This window comes from Blennius ocellaris (genome assembly GCF_963422515.1).
Source record: "Blennius ocellaris genome assembly, chromosome: 8".
Taxonomy (NCBI): domain Eukaryota; kingdom Metazoa; phylum Chordata; class Actinopteri; order Blenniiformes; family Blenniidae; genus Blennius; species Blennius ocellaris.
This window is the reverse complement of record NC_137657.1, coordinates 13,021,222-13,039,509: the sequence shown is the minus strand read 5'-3', so window position 1 is coordinate 13,039,509 and position 18,288 is coordinate 13,021,222. Positions and strand designations below refer to the sequence as shown.

The 18,288-nt window shown below is 41.9% G+C and overlaps 3 protein-coding genes across 3 annotated transcripts; 2 read left to right on the top strand and 1 right to left on the bottom strand.

Moving 5' to 3' along the window:
- The first annotated feature begins 7 nt into the window (after positions 1-7).
- On the top strand, positions 8-2,590 carry rbp5 (retinol binding protein 1a, cellular). Its single transcript, XM_080500428.1, has 4 exons — positions 8-345; positions 679-863; positions 1,240-1,341; positions 2,260-2,590. The coding sequence occupies exons 1-4, from the start codon at positions 270-272 to the stop codon at positions 2,311-2,313; spliced, it is 417 nt and encodes a 138-aa protein (XP_080356554.1). The 5' UTR covers positions 8-269; the 3' UTR covers positions 2,314-2,590.
- Positions 2,591-3,968: 1,378 nt separating this feature from the next.
- Positions 3,969-11,763, bottom strand: LOC308133020 (tumor necrosis factor receptor superfamily member 5). The gene is made up of 8 exons (XM_080500271.1): positions 11,488-11,763; positions 11,227-11,352; positions 9,515-9,661; positions 9,309-9,402; positions 9,026-9,102; positions 7,978-8,088; positions 5,359-5,493; positions 3,969-4,841 (listed from the first exon to the last, which is right to left on the bottom strand). Exons 1-8 carry the CDS (start codon positions 11,552-11,554, stop codon positions 4,666-4,668), a joined length of 933 nt encoding a protein of 310 aa, XP_080356397.1. The 5' UTR covers positions 11,555-11,763; the 3' UTR covers positions 3,969-4,665.
- A 502-nt stretch (positions 11,764-12,265) lies between these two features.
- Positions 12,266-17,474, top strand: c1s.2 (complement component 1, s subcomponent .2). Its single transcript, XM_080500253.1, has 11 exons — positions 12,266-12,345; positions 12,540-12,738; positions 12,826-13,006; positions 13,270-13,395; positions 13,616-13,806; positions 14,728-14,878; positions 14,980-15,095; positions 15,221-15,302; positions 15,438-15,572; positions 15,664-15,738; positions 15,816-17,474. Exons 1-11 carry the CDS (start codon positions 12,311-12,313, stop codon positions 16,598-16,600), a joined length of 2,076 nt encoding a protein of 691 aa, XP_080356379.1. The 5' UTR covers positions 12,266-12,310; the 3' UTR covers positions 16,601-17,474.
- The last annotated feature ends 814 nt before the right edge of the window (positions 17,475-18,288 follow it).

Here is an 18,288-nt window from a genome sequence, read left to right as displayed (position 1 = left end):
GGAAACAATTGCGTCGACTCCTAAGCGTCTCCACTCCAGAAGAGTTTTCTCTTCCAAACAGGCGACCCGCAGCGGCTCCGACTTTTACGCAACAGCAAAGCGACAGAGCCGCTTCGCTTTTACGCGCGCGGCTCATCCAGGCTTTGTCCACAAAGGTTGCGCAAGTGTAAAGTGATATCAGCCGAGGAGACGCCTCTCCTGCAGGATCCGGACAACAAAACAAGAGAAAGTTTCTGCTCGTCTGAAAGGATCAAAAGAAGGGGGGAAAAATGGCCAAGCCCAATTACACTGGCACGTATAATATGGTGGAGCAAGAAAACATGGACTCCTACCTCGCTGCTCTAGGTAAGACCTTTTTTTTTTTTCTTTTATAACCTAATGTCTATAAAGGTGTCCGATTAGAACACATTCCCCTCCACACAATGTTGGTTCTTAGTTACTTTTAACTGGATCTGTTGCAAAGCGTTAATCTATAAAAGTAATCTTCAGTGACAGATTTGATGTGGACCATCTTCATTAGTGTAATGAAAAATGTCCACCTTGTCCTCTGGATGACCCCGCTCTCTCTCTCTCCCAGTGTGAGTCCTCTGAGGAGGACGCAGACAAAGCACCTCTCACACAAAAAAATGTGAAGCTGACTGCGTCTCATGTTTCACGACATCATTTCTCCTCTCTCAGATATTAACATCGCCCTGAGGAAGATCGTGTGCCTGTTAAAGCCCACTAAAGACATCACTCACGACCCGGCCACGGGAGACATGAAGATACGCACCATCACCACTTTCAAGAACTTCAACATGGATTTCACTATTGGCAAAGAGTTCACCGAGGACCTGGGAGCGGTGGATGGCCGTACCTGTCAGGTGAAAACATTTCTGAATATGCACAGTGGAGCAGGAGCCGACTGAAGTTTCTTTTTTCTTTGTGTCGATCCACCTTCTGCTTTGATTTCTGTGTTGTAACCACCGCCTGCTGTTTAAACCTCAGCATGACCCTGCAACAAGTGTTGTGCGTTTGTGTGAGGGGGAAGGAGAGAATTGAAATGAGGAGGAAGAACAGTTTGAGATGTTTAAAGCTCAGAAATGCAAGGGGGGGGGGTCAAATGAGAAAAAATATAAACACTCAATTCTATTAGTCTGCCTTTCCTTCTACACAAAGCTTTCTTGTTTCTTTTGGGAGCTACTTTATATGCGAACTGCGTCCACGCTTAACGCGGCGTGTGTGTGTGTGTGTCTGCAGACGACGGTGAGCTGGGATGGAGACAAGCTGGTGTGTGTACAGAGAGGCGAGAAGGAAGGACGAGGCTGGACCCACTGGCTGGAGGGGGACAAGCTGCATTTGGTAAGAATGAATGGCTTGAAAGGAGGTGAAGAAGAGGCCAAGCGCAGGGAGGGAGGGAGGGAGGGAGGGAGGAAGGGGACGGAGTGATGAAAATGAAATCATTAAAGGGCAAAAGATGCTGCAGCTGATTTGCTAAATGACAGAGGACATGAAAATGTTACAGTCATGAGGACAGATTTGTGGAGTTTAGTTCAAACTATGAAGCGGCAACATTAAGCAAACGAGAAAGAAGCAGAATTGTGCGTTTAAATGGAGTGCGACAGAAACTCTGAGGTGTTTCCGTTCTGAAAAGAGCTTATCGATCGCCTCTCGCTGCTGATTAAGGTTTGAAAGAACCGTCATTGTTTCCCTGAACGGCTCCCACAAGGATCTCTAATACCTTTTGTTTCAGTGAGGACAAAACAAGGTTTTGTTGAGGCTTAACTCAGGAGGGAATTGGGCAAGAAATCCCCGCGAGGATCAAGCTTTTTAAAAATGATGGATTTCAGAGGTTACGCGGAGCAGGAGGAGGGAACGTGGAGAGACTAATGAAGAGTGAGTGAGGGAGAGAGGGGGAAGGGGGGGGGTGAAAAGATGAGAAAAGTAGATGCAGAAAGAGCAGGAGACGGATTATAAGGCCAAAGGATGAAAGAGGGTTGGGGTACAGCCCTGTGTGTGTGTGTGTGTGTGTGTGTGTGTGTGTGTGTGTGTGTGTGTGTGTGTGTGTGTGTGTGTGTGTGTGTGTGTGTGTGTGTGTGTGTGTGTGTGTGTGTGTGTGTGTGTGTGTGTGTGTGTGTGTGTGTGTGTGTGTGTGTGTGTGTGTGTGTGTGTGTGTGTGTAACTCGTTTAGCTCCACTTTGATGAGCCTCACTGTGTTATTGATTCTCATCTGTTAATTTCCTTTTCTCCTCTTCTCCTCCTTCCACCCCTCCTCTGCAGGAGATGAGAGTTCAAGACATCGTCGCCAAGCAAGTCTTTAAAAAGGCCAATTAATACCAAGGTTGTTGTTTTTTTTTTCTTGTTAGAAAAGAAAAACCTCACGTAAAAAGTATCTGGTGCAAGCTCTGAATCTTGTTTGATGCATTTTCTTTTAGTCACTGGTAGTTTTTTTGTTGTTGTTGTTTTTTAATGATCACAGTAAGACTTGAATATTTGTCCAAGTATTGTTCTGCTCGCGAGCGATATCGGAGGAGAGCAGCAGAGCAAACTGACTTTGTAAACATTCCCGCCGTTAATTCATCATATTGTACAATCACTTCTCTTAATAATGTCACCGTCGAATCAAACGTCTGTGGTGTTTCTCTTCTGCAGCTTCAATACACTTCATCCTACTTGAACCCGAAGAAACTTGTGTTTTCTCTACATTTTACAGTTTTATAATATGCATAAATGGTCAGTATGTACATTATAGTATTCTTTAAAACATCTTTATGTACACAAATCTATCAGCGAGAGGCTGGACAAAATACGTTAAATGTAGACCAGCAAAAGCACAGGTTAGCTGCAGGTTTATTTTGTTTGTTTGAATCTATTTATTAATACTTGAGGTAATTCACAAGTATTCTCGGCTCTTGTAGAGCGACAGGGTCTTAAAATAATTTGAGAATATATATTTTTTTTTTTTTAAATTTTGCACTTTGTAGAATCTTGATGCTGTCACACCAGGAGGATTAGTATTGTGTTTCATTGCATTGACTCGATATATTATAATATACTAACATAGAGGGGGCGGTGTAAGACAGATGGAAGAGATTGCTCCTGGTTTGAACCTGCTGGCCTCGGATCATATCTGGAATTTGCATGTTCCTCACGTGAATGTGGCTTTTCACTGAGCGATCCAGCTTACTCTCTCAACCCAAACTATAAAAAAAAAAAAAAAAGATTAACTGTTGATTCTACACTGCAGGGGTATCCGCCGTACAGCCCGACGTACAAGCGTGTTATCCAGGCGGTCTCTTCTCACAAGTGGAAATGACCCTTAAACTGCAAGGATGTCACTTATTTCACACCACCTGCTGTTCCTAATGTCTGTATCCAGGGGAAGGGTGCACGGAAACAACCTGGAGACAAAGAGCTGAACAGCAGATGGCAGCAATGGGGCCAGTGAGAGCCTGCCGCCTTATAGTTGGTGAAATAGAATCAAAGTCACACGATCAGGTGAAGCGTAATGCAGTTTTAGTGTTTTCTTAGTTTTCTAAAAAAAAAAACACAAAACTATCCACATTTAAATGATGCACACGTACTCCTTCAAACTAAAATGGGAAAATTGTTTTGAATTCCCTTTGAGAGTCTTTGTGCTCACTCACTGCTCTGGCTTCAATATAAAACTAGGCCAAGGTTAACGGCCTCGCTGTGTTTTCAATTTGTGGTTTGCTGTGGTGTTGTCTGCTTCCACCTTCAACTACAACTTGCATAAAGTGGGTATAGCAAAGACATGATGGAAATATTCATGATGGTATAATGTGAGTTTACATCATATAAAACAACCTTTATGCAAAATGATACATATATTTGACATTTAATATAAATTCACAGCTTGATACTTAGCTACCCAACATTAAAAATACATTTTATGTGAGATTAAAGGGACACAATAAGCGGGACAGCCCAGTGGTTTCATTCTGTGCAACAGCAATATACACTACAACGACAAGGTTTGCTTTCTTAATACTGTAGATTTATTCACCTCAATATAATAACATGACCAAAGCTTTTGCTTTGACTGGAACAGAGGGCAACTGTGCATTTCCAGCTGCTGATCAACACAATATGACCTGGAGGGACATAAAAATACTTTTTAAACGTTTTAAAGTGTGACGCAGTGGGGACACCTTCCACAAGAGCAGTGGCATTTCAGTGATGTGATGACAGACGGCCCAGTTTGATCTCAACTCTGAAATCCTGTCGGTAAAACATGTTTATGCAGGTTACATGGGAGTAGAAGTATGTGGCAGTGTATGCTGAAAGTACTACTTCTGTTTTGATTTGATCCTCTCGTAATTCTTTGTAGAAACACAACAAAGCTGCAACTCCACTCTGCAGATGGTGTTTCTTTCACTTGTAAAGCTCGGCTTTATTGGAAGTAGATAATGTCAAACGTAATCGCTCCATTACAGAACTGCACCTTTGTTTACCTTGTTGTAAAGAAAGCGTACGACCATATTTGAGCTGTGGTTCTCATTAAAGTCCCACAGGTGACAGGTGTCAGATGAAGCCACTTGAAAGTAAACACCAAACGTCTTTCGGAAACGGAAATAGATCCGGTTGAAAAGTCCTGCAAAAGGTAGTTTCAATGTTTCCAGGGAGGGAGAGTCTCCGGTCCCTCAATGACGAGTTTCTTTGCGTTTATGTCCCACACCATTCATCCTCCTGTGGCTCTGAACACAACCTGAGCAGGTTGCTGCTGCTGTATCTCCCGTTAATGTGGTTGGATTCAATGAATGACTCTGAGGTCTCCAGCTGAGTTTTGAGCGGGCTGATGCCCGAGCTGTCCTGCGTGGCGGGACTGACGGAAGTGTCATCTAGGGAAGGACAATAAAATCAATATCCAGCGTGGTCATCCCTCAAACTAAACAAGCCTCGTACTGTGTGTCAGTGTCAATGGCACTGAGAACATTTATATGCAGGGAGGATCATTTCAGGCCTGTACCAGACTAATAGACCTACGTTAAGGTGAACATGAAGAGTTTAATGTGCTGGACAACCCGGAACTGCTTCAGGGTCAACAAGACTCTGAGCTTCAGAAAACTGTTTGCATACCGTCTTAATACACCAGCAGGTTTTCTAACTATCATAACTTAAAATGATTGGATGAAACCCTCATTCTTGTCAAAAAGTGTCTGTTTTTTCTAACCTTATCAAGCCAATTTTTGCAATTTAGCTTCTCACCAGTTTCATTAAAATGCAAACAAACCATGCTATTGGCACTGAAACACTAACATGCAATTATAATAATAATAAACTTTATATAGCACTAATGGAATATGAGTACATTTGTACATCCACAGTACAAGTCAGAGGATATTACTGATCGCTCACCTGGGCTGTAAATGGATAATTTACACTCGTCTATTTTGCAGCTCTCTTGGTAGTGAGAGGACAGCAGTGGTGGAGTGAGTGGTGGTGGTGGTGGTGCAGGGAGGACCTCCTTCACAGCAGCTGGACTGGAGGTGACTGTTACAAAGAGCAAACAGCAGCAAAGACACAACTGCTTTAATATGGTTCTCAGCATAAAGACAAAACAAGAACAAACGGTTACATATTTAAACAAAAAAACAACAAAAAAAAGCAATTGTACCCGTCAGCCCATAGGTGGTGCTGTCATCTCTAAAAACTGTTCTGAGGGAGCCATCACTCATTAGGCCAGAGGTGTCAAACTGATTTTAGTACATGGGCCACATGTTGACCAATTTCATCTTGATTGGGCCAGGCGGTTGAAATAGGGTGATAATAACCTTAAAATTTTCACTCTAAAGTTTTTCTCCATTGTGGCACAGAGTATAGGTTTGAAACAGCCTTTATTTGTCCAAAATCTGAACAATTAGTACCAAATATTACTGCAATTTCAGCCTAAATTTTATTTAAAGACGCAAAATACAGTAAAATGTCCCAAAAAAATAAATTCCGCTGCTTTTTGCATCCATATTTATCACAAACTATCCCTGCATCACACAACAAGCCTTTGAAGCCCAGCTCGGCTCTCAGACTTGTGTTATGCCCGTTACTCTTAAGAAAACTGTGTTAAAAATTCAATATATTCTTCGCAATTTTTACCATTTGCCTCATGGGTTCATAGGACAGATTGCAGCCTCTGACGGGCCGGTTTTGGAACCCCTGCGTTATGCTCTTCAGAGTTGTGTCTTCTGCTGTTAGACCAAGCAGTTGATCTCTAAGAAATTATAGAAATATTAAAAATACCAAAGTCTCAGCTCTACCTGCAGTGTGAGCCACTTGTAACGCACTAAAATGAATACAAACAATGAAAATGAAATGTTTCAGAGCTTGCTGTTACTCAGTGATCATGCATTGAGTTTTTTCTTATAACAACCTCTCAGTATCTCATTTCCCATTGTAGCGATTTGACGCTGTAAGAAGTCTGAAGTTCTCGTTTTCAGACTGACTCACAGAAGTGAGACGATCAGAATAACTCGTATTTAGGGCAAGAACAACTGTCACATCCGTCACATAAAGACTGGTGCCTGATTCAGCCTGACGTGACTGAACAGTCTTTTTTAAATTTTTTTTTTTTTTTTTTTTTTTTTTACAGATATTGGAATTTCCTGATGAGTCCATTATGAAACTCTCCAAGCTAACAGAGAGGTGAATAAGTGTCTGTATCTGTGTAAGGAAACTGAAGACTTGTTTCTGTTGGCGAAAATAATTCCTGTCAAATTTGTAACACCACTAAAGGATGATTCCGATTCTTTGCTGGTTCTCTGGGTGACACATCGCAAAAATGTAATCTCTGAATATTAAATGTGAACTCTCCATATCTGCACTCACTTGTATAAACTCCCTGATCAATATGTTTTAATAGTTGCACACTTTTTCTTCAAATGAGTTATTAACATCAAAATGACAAGGATTGGTTGCATCCCTCTCAAAGGAATGTGCGACTACGTGCTATATTTTATGAAAGCACATCACTTCACATGATGCCACAAATAATACGAGTGAAAACTGTATTTACTGTCATTACTTTTTGAAAATGTCAACAAACTCAAACATATAATTTTTGACCATTATAAGAATTGCCTCAAACTGGTGAAGCCAACATGGATCTCCAAACTGTGGAAAAGTCTGACTGACCAGACAAAACAGAAACTAACTGTAAGGCAGAACAACACCAACAGGAAAAGAAAAGAAAAATTGAAAAACCCTTGGACGATGCACATCGACTTGGAAATTACTGTAACTGTGCTTTGCTGGGTATAAAGGCTTTGTTTCTTGTTGGAAATCACACAAGCCTGTATTTTCATCGGTGAACCGTCTGCCTGGCTTTTAGCATAATGTTCACAGGAAAACATCCGTTTTGTTGTTTCTCATGCACTGAATTTCATCAGTAAATTACAATATTGGCCCATCGTTTCTCTGGAAATGCAGACCCAGGTGGCGAAACACCTTGTTGCCAAAACATCAGTGTCTGTGACTGTACATCGTGCGTAGGAACTGTTTCTCATTATGAGTTGGCTGCCTGAGAAGTGTGCGTCACACATCAAATAACTATGTCAGGGTAAAAATGCACAGGATGTGGTTTCCTGACTCAGTTTGTCATTTTCAGTCAAGCTCAGTCTAGCTTGTGTTGAACGACTTCAACAATGTATTTTCTTCTACAAAAGAGAGGACAAGGGTTTATGCTTCTTTTTGCATTAAAAAAAAAAATTAAAATCCAGACACATCTTAATTATACCACAAATAATAAATGATATGCAAGTCAATCTTGGCCATATTGCACAAGTGTAGGAAATGTAGGAAGGCATGTGAGAGCGAGATAAGCGGAGACCTTTCAAATGTGAGACTTCAAAACGAATCAGTATTACAGTAGCGGCCAACAGAGTTCGCCACATACGTACGTGCAACACGGCTGTGCAGGGAGACTGTGAGGGGACAGACTTGTGGGAAAGAACCAAACCCACGCATGTGACATGTTGCACTCACCCGTTCTGTATGATTTACGTTTTATTCTCCGGAAGACGAGAACCAGAAGTATGACAATTACAGTCAACACGAGTCCTGACCACAGGCCTGCTGGTAACAGCCACGGACAATCTGGGGAATTAAGGCAGAGAGAAAGACACGTGGGGGTTTACGGGATACGAAATAAATTAGAATTGGTACATATGCAAGTGTTTCATTAAGAGTAAAGGACATTTTTGTGCATGAAAACGGTTGTAGAGTTGATGCGACTTCATCTGAGCAGGTCTTTTTCCAACTTTAGCATTAAGCCAAGGCGGTTGTGTCTTTAGTTACTATTTTACAAAACGCACGTCAACTGCAAGCTGAGCAGTTTATATGTTTTGCACAAAGTCAGTCCTTCTGACAGCAACGTGAAAGGAATGAAAAGTAATTTGGATGTATCAGCAGCATCACGCTGACACGAGCTTCTCCTATAAGAGCTGCCTGAAAGTGTCTGCATGTCGTCGTATATTTCAACTGATTTGTCACTGCTTCTTCTCCATAATCACTGGATCATAAGTCTGTTTCTTTTCGGTAGTGATAACCTCTATTGTATACCACAAAAGCAAGTGTACAATGTTCTCAAAGGTTCCGCAGCCATAAATGCAGTTAATTCAAAGACGCACAAAAATCAATCGATGCATTTCATGAACGACGGATGTAAATGTGGAAACCATGCAGGAGAGGCTCAATGTGAAGACTCTCGCTGCATGGATAAAAGAAATGTAGCTCAAATTCAGTAATGTTCCAGCTTGCATGCTAATTTGCTAAAATATAATTAACTTTATTTTTCTCCTGCCAGAGCCACATCAACTTCTGTATGTGCTTCAGGTTTTTAAAAAAAATAGATTTCCTATCAGTTTTACTTCAACTTCCCCCTCAGATTTTCGTTCGAGAGACAAATAGGAACAATAGGTCAGCAGGAAGTCAGTGAATCCCTCGTGATTAGAGCATCCGCTGAACTGGACAAGCGCACTTTTTTTAAAGATTCAAGATTTGACCTCCTGAAAACGGGACAAATGAGACCTACAGGATTTGAAGTCCCCGCAGACGGCGTCTCTTGTTGGCGTTCCCTGCGTTTGCAGCACTCTCCCATAGTCCTCGCACCTGAGAGCAACAAGGAGCCACATGGAAAATGACATTAAAGGCCTTGTTTTAGAATCATATGTGTTATACTATCTACAGTTCAGAACTAGGAATGTAAAAAAAAAAAAAAGCCACAGGCAAGTGATACGATGCTCAACTGTTTTCTTACAGTAGATTAAATACTGTCTGTGGGATGTTGAATGAATATGTTGAATAGAGCGTCTCACCTCGTGTGGGCTTTGCAGGGTGAGAGGAAGTCTGTGACGCTGCTGAAGGTCCCGCCTTCACACGGAGCGCAGACTGTGTTATTTGTGCGAGTGGCTGCGTGGAAGAGGAAAACATTTCCAGTGGCAGTCAGTACAACCCCATGACAAGCTGTGGAACTTCATTTTGAAACACGTGATAGTTGTTTTTGTTTGGAAAGCAGTCCCACCTTTAAACCTGATCCCTTCCCCCGGCTGGCACCGGGCCACCGGCTCGCAGTGGTCACAGTCGTCGTTACTACAGTAGAAACCCGCCTGACACTGGCACACCGTGTCTTTTGTCGCCGTGCAGTCACTGACTTTGCTCTGCTTGTTATCTGTAGGGGTGGAATACAGAGTTTGTTGTTGTTTTTTTTCCTTTGATGTTTATATGTGTGCCAAGGAAACAGCAGCAAAAAACAGGTTTCACCTTCATTTCTACAGTGAATAACAATTCAAGCGAAACTATGCATTAAGTAAATACAGTTTGTGTTTGGTAGGTTATTTCTTTGTTGTAACAATGCTTCCTGGCAATACATTTGTGAGAACCTCAATGATGTTAATATTGAACATCTTTGACTTCAGTGACTTCGTAATCGGTAATTCAATAAATTGCTAAATTCATGGGCAATGTGCTCAATGAAGACGAGGAAAAGAAGACGGCACATCATCTGAGGGGTTTGTAAGAATTCATTGACCAAATTACCAAAAAAATAGAGAACAATCTACAGAGCTCTCCCCTCAAAGACGAAATGAGACGGCAGAGGAAATAGGCTTAGAAGAAAAATAGTAGTGAAGCCCTACAGGACGAAGTGAGGACACTGAACAGTCAGATAGTAGTGAGAGGTCAAAGGACAACCTGTCGTTCACTAAACTATAGATAGACGGAGGTCTGAGCAGAAGACGGGTTGAAGCTGAGACTATAGAACCAGTGGTGAAGTCATAACATGCTTGAGATTAAAAGTGTCCTGACACCTTCCCAGTTTTAGATGATTTTAAAGAAGAGATCAACAAATAAAGGTCCAAAAGGAATTGAACTGCAGACATAAATACAGACCAGGCAGGGCCAGGATTCCACTGGCTTGACATTCAGGAGCAAACAGTGGAGGCGGTTAAACCTAGAATATTGTAAAACACCTGTTTTCCTCAGTCCGAAAGGTTCCAACCTTTACCAAGCAGTGAGGTTGTTAAGAGAGAGAATGACAGACATCAGGAAATGTGTGATAAAGGCTATGAGGAGCAGGGGATAGGGGACCAATGTGAGCAGTGTGGGCGATCAGGACCTGGGGTCTGAATACAGAGAACAAGACGAACGCTACACTCCAAACTGCTGCACTTCAATAGCAGGAATCAGAGTGGAGTCGACATTCACACCCAGACACAAGTAGTACTTCCAGGTCAGCACAAGCCTCAAGTTCACAGTGCCATACTGCTGGTAGTCATCATTTAGATGTGCGTAAATGAGAAGACAACCAGACCATTTAAACATAGAAGTATAAAGGAACATACCAGATACATCTGCATCAAGTATTAAGTACACAGGCACATGCATGTTCTTATGAATGGCACCGTTTCAAATAAAAGACAACAGACAGTATAAAAGTAATCAATGATAAGCATAGTTATAGCAAAGACATTTGCTTTGAAACAATAATTTCCTTGCTTTCTGTATATCGCTTCGTTTACCCTTAGAAATAAACATTGAAAGGTGTGATTATTAAAATGAACAAAGCAGTTGTCACTTTTTTTTAGCAAACAGAAAATTTAATAAATTGGTGGATTTTAAGATTCCAACAATATTCAAATGAAAAAAAAAAAAAAAAAAAGTCAACATGAATGGGGTTTAGTGGAGGTGTCGTCATATGTGTCACCATATAGATGTGTTTGTGTGTGTATGACTTACTGGAACTGCACGCCTTGCAAACATGACACCTGGCCAAGTGATTCCTGGTGGCTGTGAAGAACCCACGTCCACACTCGGCACACTCTGTCGCCTTCGAGCCCTTGCAGTCAGCTTGTAAGTGCTTTCCTGATGGAAACAAACACAAGCATAAAGGAGTATCGGATGTCAGTTATAGCAACGTGTGAGGAACAGTAGAGGAGGCTGTTATGCAAAGAGAAAATAGATGTTCGTCGCTGGAAAACACTGCGATTGTCCACTGACCTGCGGGACAGCGATCACAGCAGCTCCCGTCTTTACTTTTGTATTTATCCTCACTGCTGCAGTTCATCTTGACTCGAAGTCCATTCAACTTCACCTCGGTGTGAAATATCCAAACAACAAAATATCCTGTTATGCTCCACTAAACCGGCTTCTAGTCAGAGGTATTGAGTCTGCCACCTAAAGTCTCTACTGCCTCTCTGGATCTCCGGACTTCCAGTCTCCCTTACTCTCGTCGTGACGTCTGACTACAGACTTGTCTCCCCCTCCTAACTCTGTCGTAACGACCTATTCAGTTTTCTCGGATCCCACACGGTGGAAAACCCCAGTGACCCTCGTCTACTTTCCCCCCCCCTTCTGCGTCTCTGTTTCTCTGTCTCTCTCAGTTCGTCTCCCCTCATTTCCTTCCTGCATAAGCTCTCTCACCGTGAGCTAAGCTGCGCATGTGTTTCCACGCAGTTATGGCACCAAAGAGTGACTCCAGGCCTCTCACTGAACAAAACAAAGCCACACAATGACAGATTTCCTCTTTCCACTACACCCTTTCCTTTCCCTCCATCTCCATTGTTTCAAATATGTTTTGTGCGGGAGGTGCAGGAATATCACGAGCTCTAAATGCAGTAGGTTAGATTATCACCCCCTCTTTTTACCCGCAGTCACTCCTCTATTACAGTAAAACAATCTAGAAATAGATCCACGAGTGCTTACGGGTGCAAAATATGTGTGTGAGAGGAAGAGGGGGGGGGGGGGGGGCAGGAGGAGGGTGAGTGAGATATGAAGTTGGAGAGAAAAAGGAAACGAGATTTATTTTTCAAGTTTATTTGACATGGCTTTGGATCGGATCATGATGTTGACAATAAGGTAGGTTTTACACTTTAGTGCAATAAAGCAGATGATAGCTTTTGCCGGATATGTTTAGAGTATTTAAAACGCTAGCTGGATGTGTGTAACCAGTAACGATTTAGCTTTTCTGTGTTTGGTGTATTTGGTCTCCCCAAACATTAAATTAGAATTTCTTTTGTACGATTGTTTTTTCTCTCCTTTGCTTCCCTCAGTCTCTCGCTTCTGCTGTTCTTTCATTCGACTAATTCGATGCTGCTGGGGTGGGTTGAGTCCCCCGGGTACCCCAGCGGATATTCACCTCATGCCAGTTTGAACTGGAGCCGTTGTGCCCCGAAAGGCCACGCCCTCTCCATCAGGCTCGTCCACTTGGACATGGAGGACAGCCAGGATTGTGTGAACGATGCAATAAAGGTCAGGGGTCAATATTCAAGTAAATACCTTTGCATTGTTGTATCTTTCGGGGACCCAATTTTCAGATCCCCTGTCTTTCCCGCTCAGGTTTACTCAGATGGCGGCTTAATTTCCATTCTGTGTGGGAACATGGGGTTTAAAGAGCTTCAGTCTACAGTGAATCCTTCGCTCGTCTCCTCCTCTGGTGGCTGCCTCTCCCTGTCCTTTCACTCTGACTACTCAAACACCCAGAGGCACACTGGCTTCAGAGGGTTTTATACTATCAAAGGTAAATAAAAACTTAAAATATAAAAATAAGGAGAGCAGCACGGAGAATTTGCTGCGTGTATCAACCATATTTCATTGTATTGGTGCTCATTTTATTTTTCCACATCGTCTTTGGATTGCAGAACATGTTGCATTCATAGTTTGATTTTTTAAATAAATTCAACAAATCATGGTAATTGCAGATTGTTGTTGCCAAAACTCATGTGAAACCAAATGGTCCATTCATGTTGCTTTTCTATCTCTAACCTTTATTTTCTCTGTTAGACTTCGACGAATGCAGAGACGACCCAAACAACGAATGCACCCAGTTCTGTCACAACTTCATCGGCGGGTACCACTGCACTTGTCGCCATGGTTACCAGCTGGCCAAAGACAAACACACTTGCTCTGGTACGAAACAATATATCACAGCGAGACGAAGGGGACACAGACGCAAGCAAACCAGGCAGGAGTGAATAAAAGTGAAACATGAAGTGAAAACGGGGAAAATTGAGGAAGCAGAAAGGGTCGCATGGTGGCGACTGATAAAACGGAAGAGAGTTAAAAAGCTCGATAAAGCTTGCAAAATGGCAATGCGATGATGACAATGGAATTTTATCTGACTCCACAGTGAGTTGTTCCGTGGATCTCTCTGGACTGAACGAAGGCGACATATCCAGTCCCATGTGGCCTCGATCGTACGCTGAGAACGCCAACTGTCTGTACAGCCTCTCTGTGGAGGATCACCTCCAGTTGGAGCTGCACTTCTCTGTCTTTGATGTGGAAAAAAGCCCTAATGGTCATTGCATTGATGCACTTAGGGTAAGTAACTTTACCCACAGAAGAGTGGTTTTGGGGAAATCTGTAAATTCATGTCGCTGGAAGAAAAAAAAAAAAAAAGAATGAGGAAATACAAAAAAAAAAAAGATGAGGAAATCTGAAAAAAAAAAAAAAAGAAAGAAAGTGGAACATGTGGACATTTGAGGTTGCATTCCATCAAAAGTGCATCTAACACAGTGGCGGACCATCACTCATGCACACAATCAAAGCCCTCGACAACTTGAAGTCTTGTTGGGCACTGTGGTTGTAGTTTATTGGTTAGTTTTCAATTCTGAATAAACTCAGATAACAGTGACAAACCGCAACCACCATGTCAGGAGCATAAAACATGGTGATTCCATTAACAAACAAGGAGAACTCTTATATATTGACGCATCAAACACCATACACAGTCTGTTATTATTCCTGTCTTTCTTTACTATTGCATTGTTATAAGTATTCATTGATCTATACCTGCGCAGGTGCTGCTTAGCAGCCGTTCCTTTAGATTACTATTGAACTCTCCTGCTACAGCAAGTACATTTGATTTATATTTCAAAGGGTGAGTCTCAAAAGAAGCAGCTCATTACAGTGTTTATGATTATTGTAACTTGAACTAAAAAATTACCCAAAAACAAACCCTATTTGGTCCCACACAAATGAGAAAAAAAACTGAGAAATGCTTGAAAATAACTTTGCTTACCTGCTGAATTAAAATAATTCCAGGTGCTGAAGGTGACAAAAGGTATATATATATATACATGTTAGTTTACACTTGACTCATTGCTTCTTATCTGCAATGTCTCATTGTGTTCTAAAACTGGAGAAGGTATTTCATCAAATCTTCTATTATTATTATTATTATTATTATTGGTCATAATAAATAACAGTGATAGTAACATTTATTTATTTATTTATTTCCAGATTGAAACTCCCTCTGGGATTCTCGGGCCATTCTGTGGACACACGCCGCCTCCATCTCCCGTCCTCACGCACTCAAATGACGTCAAAATCCACTTCACCTCCGACAGCTTTGGCACCAACAAAGGTTTCAACTTGCACTTCCAGACCCGAGGTACAGTTTCCTCCTCACACGAGACGCTATGAGAAAAAGAGTCACTGGAGACGTTTTTATTTATTTATTTTTTAACACTTTTTCTCACATGTTGACTGCAGATAAGGTGTGTTCAGGGACGGTGACTGCACACGCCACGGCGACTCCTCAGAAGGCAGAGCACGACCGTGGGCAAAAAGTCACAGTGACGTGTGACGTTGGCTACGTCGTGGCGACGGTGAGTGCTGGTTTGAATCCCTCAAATGACACACAAGCAATATTTGTACTGACAGGAACATCCAGCAATGATTATGAAAGGACAGCAACAAAAACAAAAAGGCTTAACAACGTTTTGCAATGCAGCATGGCGTCCACACCTTGTCGTCACAGTATGAGACGACGTGCCAGAGCTCAGGCTCATGGGCGCCCAGTCACACCTGTGAACGTAAGAATATCGACCGAGATTCCTTTTTCTTCTTTATTGTTTATTTCATTCTTTGGTTTTTTTTTTTGCTCTTTGGTAATACTTTTGATTTATTTTGTTGAAATTTTTTTTATTTTTTTATACATATATGTATAGCTGTAAACTGTGGCTTTCCTGAAATCCCAAATGACGGCGTGCTTCAGCTGGTGGGCTCAGATACGCCACAGACTCAGTATGAAGCCCAGATCCAGTTTCACTGCATCTCAGAGTACTACACACTGGAAGGAGATGGTGAGTATAGGAAGCTCCTACACATTTCATTTATTTTCTGTTTCTAATGTTGGATTACAATGTCAACAAATAAAATTCCTCACGTTATCAGATAAATACACTTGCAATGCCAGTGGTGATTGGGTATCAGCTGGTGGAGAAACAAATATGCCAAAATGCGTTCCAGGTAGGGATCTAAACATGATTTGCCCAAATTGTGTTGGAAGATTTCTCTTTATTGATGACTTCTGTTGATGGTTTCAGTGTGTGGTCGGCCTCAGAGACACATTGGAAGTGCAGGCAGAATTTTGGGAGGAGAAAATGCAAGGCTGGGGGAAATACCTTGGCATCTGTTGATCAAAAGTCCAAGAGCGGGAGCGTCTCTGATCAACGATCGATGGGCCGTCACAGCAGCTCACGTTGTGGACGGGATCTTGGAAACAACTCTGCAGCTTTATGGTGGACTGGTGGACGGAAGAAAGTCAAGCGGGGCCGGCGTAACTCTCTTGAAGAGTGAGAAGATCATAATCCATCCGGGGTACGAAAGGCCGCTTTCCAGTGGCTTCCGCACTAATTTTGACAACGACATTGCTCTTATAAAATTCACTTCGAGGGTTAACTTTGGGCCAAACCTCCTTCCTATTTGCCTGCCAGACGTTAACATGGGTGTGACGGTCAATGAAATTGGCACAGTGTCAGGCTGGGGTATGACAGAGACTCACGCCGCATCAGCTTTGTTGAAATATGCACACATCGGGGTCTATTCCCTCGATACCTGCAGAAGTACACCGAACTCGCAGTCCAACGAAGCCATGGTTTTCTCTGACAACATGTTCTGCGCTGGAGCGAGCGGGAAAGACAGTTGCAAGAGGGACAGTGGGGGGCCGCTGGTTTTTCCTTCCTTGACTGTGGGCACCGGGCCTTATTATCTGGCTGGCATTGTCTCCTGGGGGGCCCCCTGTCGCCTCCTGGAGAACAAGGGTTACTACACCAAGGTGGAGAATTACTTAGACTGGATTAAAAACACAATAGCGACAAACAAATCTTAGTCACAAAGATGGTTGAAGGAGGAAATATTTACAATAAAGTGCATCGCAATGCGCTTGAGGACTGATTCCTCATATAAACACTGAAAATAATTAAGACTTGTACTCAAATCTCCCAGCATTATTGATGCAATTTGCAATTTTACTTTCATACATTCAGCTGATATTTCATAATAAATATTTCAGATGCACATAATTTCATGCTTCCATTTACGACGATGAACCATTAACCCTGCTGCAATTATCAGATGTAATACTACATTATCATTACTCACTCCAGGGCAAATACATGGTGAGAAACTCACTGAACCTCATTTCCACAACGAGGAGCAATTTAGAGTCACCAAATAACCTCAAACACAAGGTTTCGGTCTGTGAGAGAAACTGGAGTGTGTGAAGAAAACCAACACGCAGGGGGAGTATTACAATATTATGACATTACTCACCACTACACCTCAGAGCAGCCAGGAATGATTACCTCATGCCACACCAGAAATCAAATCACATGTTACTCATTGTATTTGAAAATGAGCTTTATAATATGACGGCACAAGACAATATAACAAATACTTGCACCATTGAAAGTGACTTAAAAAAAAAAAAAAAAAACGATTAATGTTGCGGCAAACCAAAATTTAAGGCACACATTTACAAAGAATGAAAGCATTTTAGTCTAAAAGATGTTTTTACAAAACACCTCAGTAAATTTAGATTGGCAACTTGCCCATCAACAAATCTGAGATGATTTCAACTGTAACCGTGTTTTAGTTTTGTGGTGTACTGCTTCCAATTAATGATGGCAAATATTAAACAATAAAATCTGCTGACATTTGAAAGCCTTTTTTTGGGGGGTATTTCCTGTCATTTGCTTCTCTTACATCACACGTGTAAAATGCTCCTTATGTACGGGTATATAGTAATGGTGACTTAATATTGCTAACAGACACATGAAACAAATTTATATTGTCCCTCGTGTGTTTTTAATGTACCATTATTTACATTGAACAATCAAATGGGGGCTTCTCTTTATGAGAAACCTACTGGACACTTATCAAAGAGATACTATTCCTAAGCAATGGGTGCAGCTTGGAAGCGTCACTGTCCCGGAACCCACCTCCTCTGTCAGGGTGTCACTGATCTGTACCAAACCTGATGACAGTATTAAAAACAAGGGGGGCGAATGTTATCTAACAGCTTGGAGACAGAGCTATAACCATCCCGCAGTTGAAAACCCTCTGTCCTGAGGAACTTAGTTTGAGCTTTCCAGATGATGACCAATCTGTTGTTTGCACATAGCTTGTTGTGCTGCATTATGCTGCACCGTGGGAGGTCAGGCTCTTGGGACTTTAACGCTATGGACATATTTAAACGTGTCTGTGGGGTTTAACAGTAGAACCCAGTAACCCTACCTCCTCTAGAGATCAGAGGTTGTTGTGAAGATGAACATCTAACCGACAATAGGCTGACAACTGGTTGCTTTCCCCGTACCTACATGGAAAACTATGATGCTGACATGTAACATTATCATAGTAATATAAATATTTGGTGAAGATGAGATCTGCAGTTGTTCGATCATATCTACTTGGTAGGTTGTTTACTTTAAACACAAAGAGGGGGCTTCTCTTTATGAGAAGCCTTCTAGACAAATATCTAAAGAGCAATCATTCCTGTAGAACTGGCGTTTGCTCCGA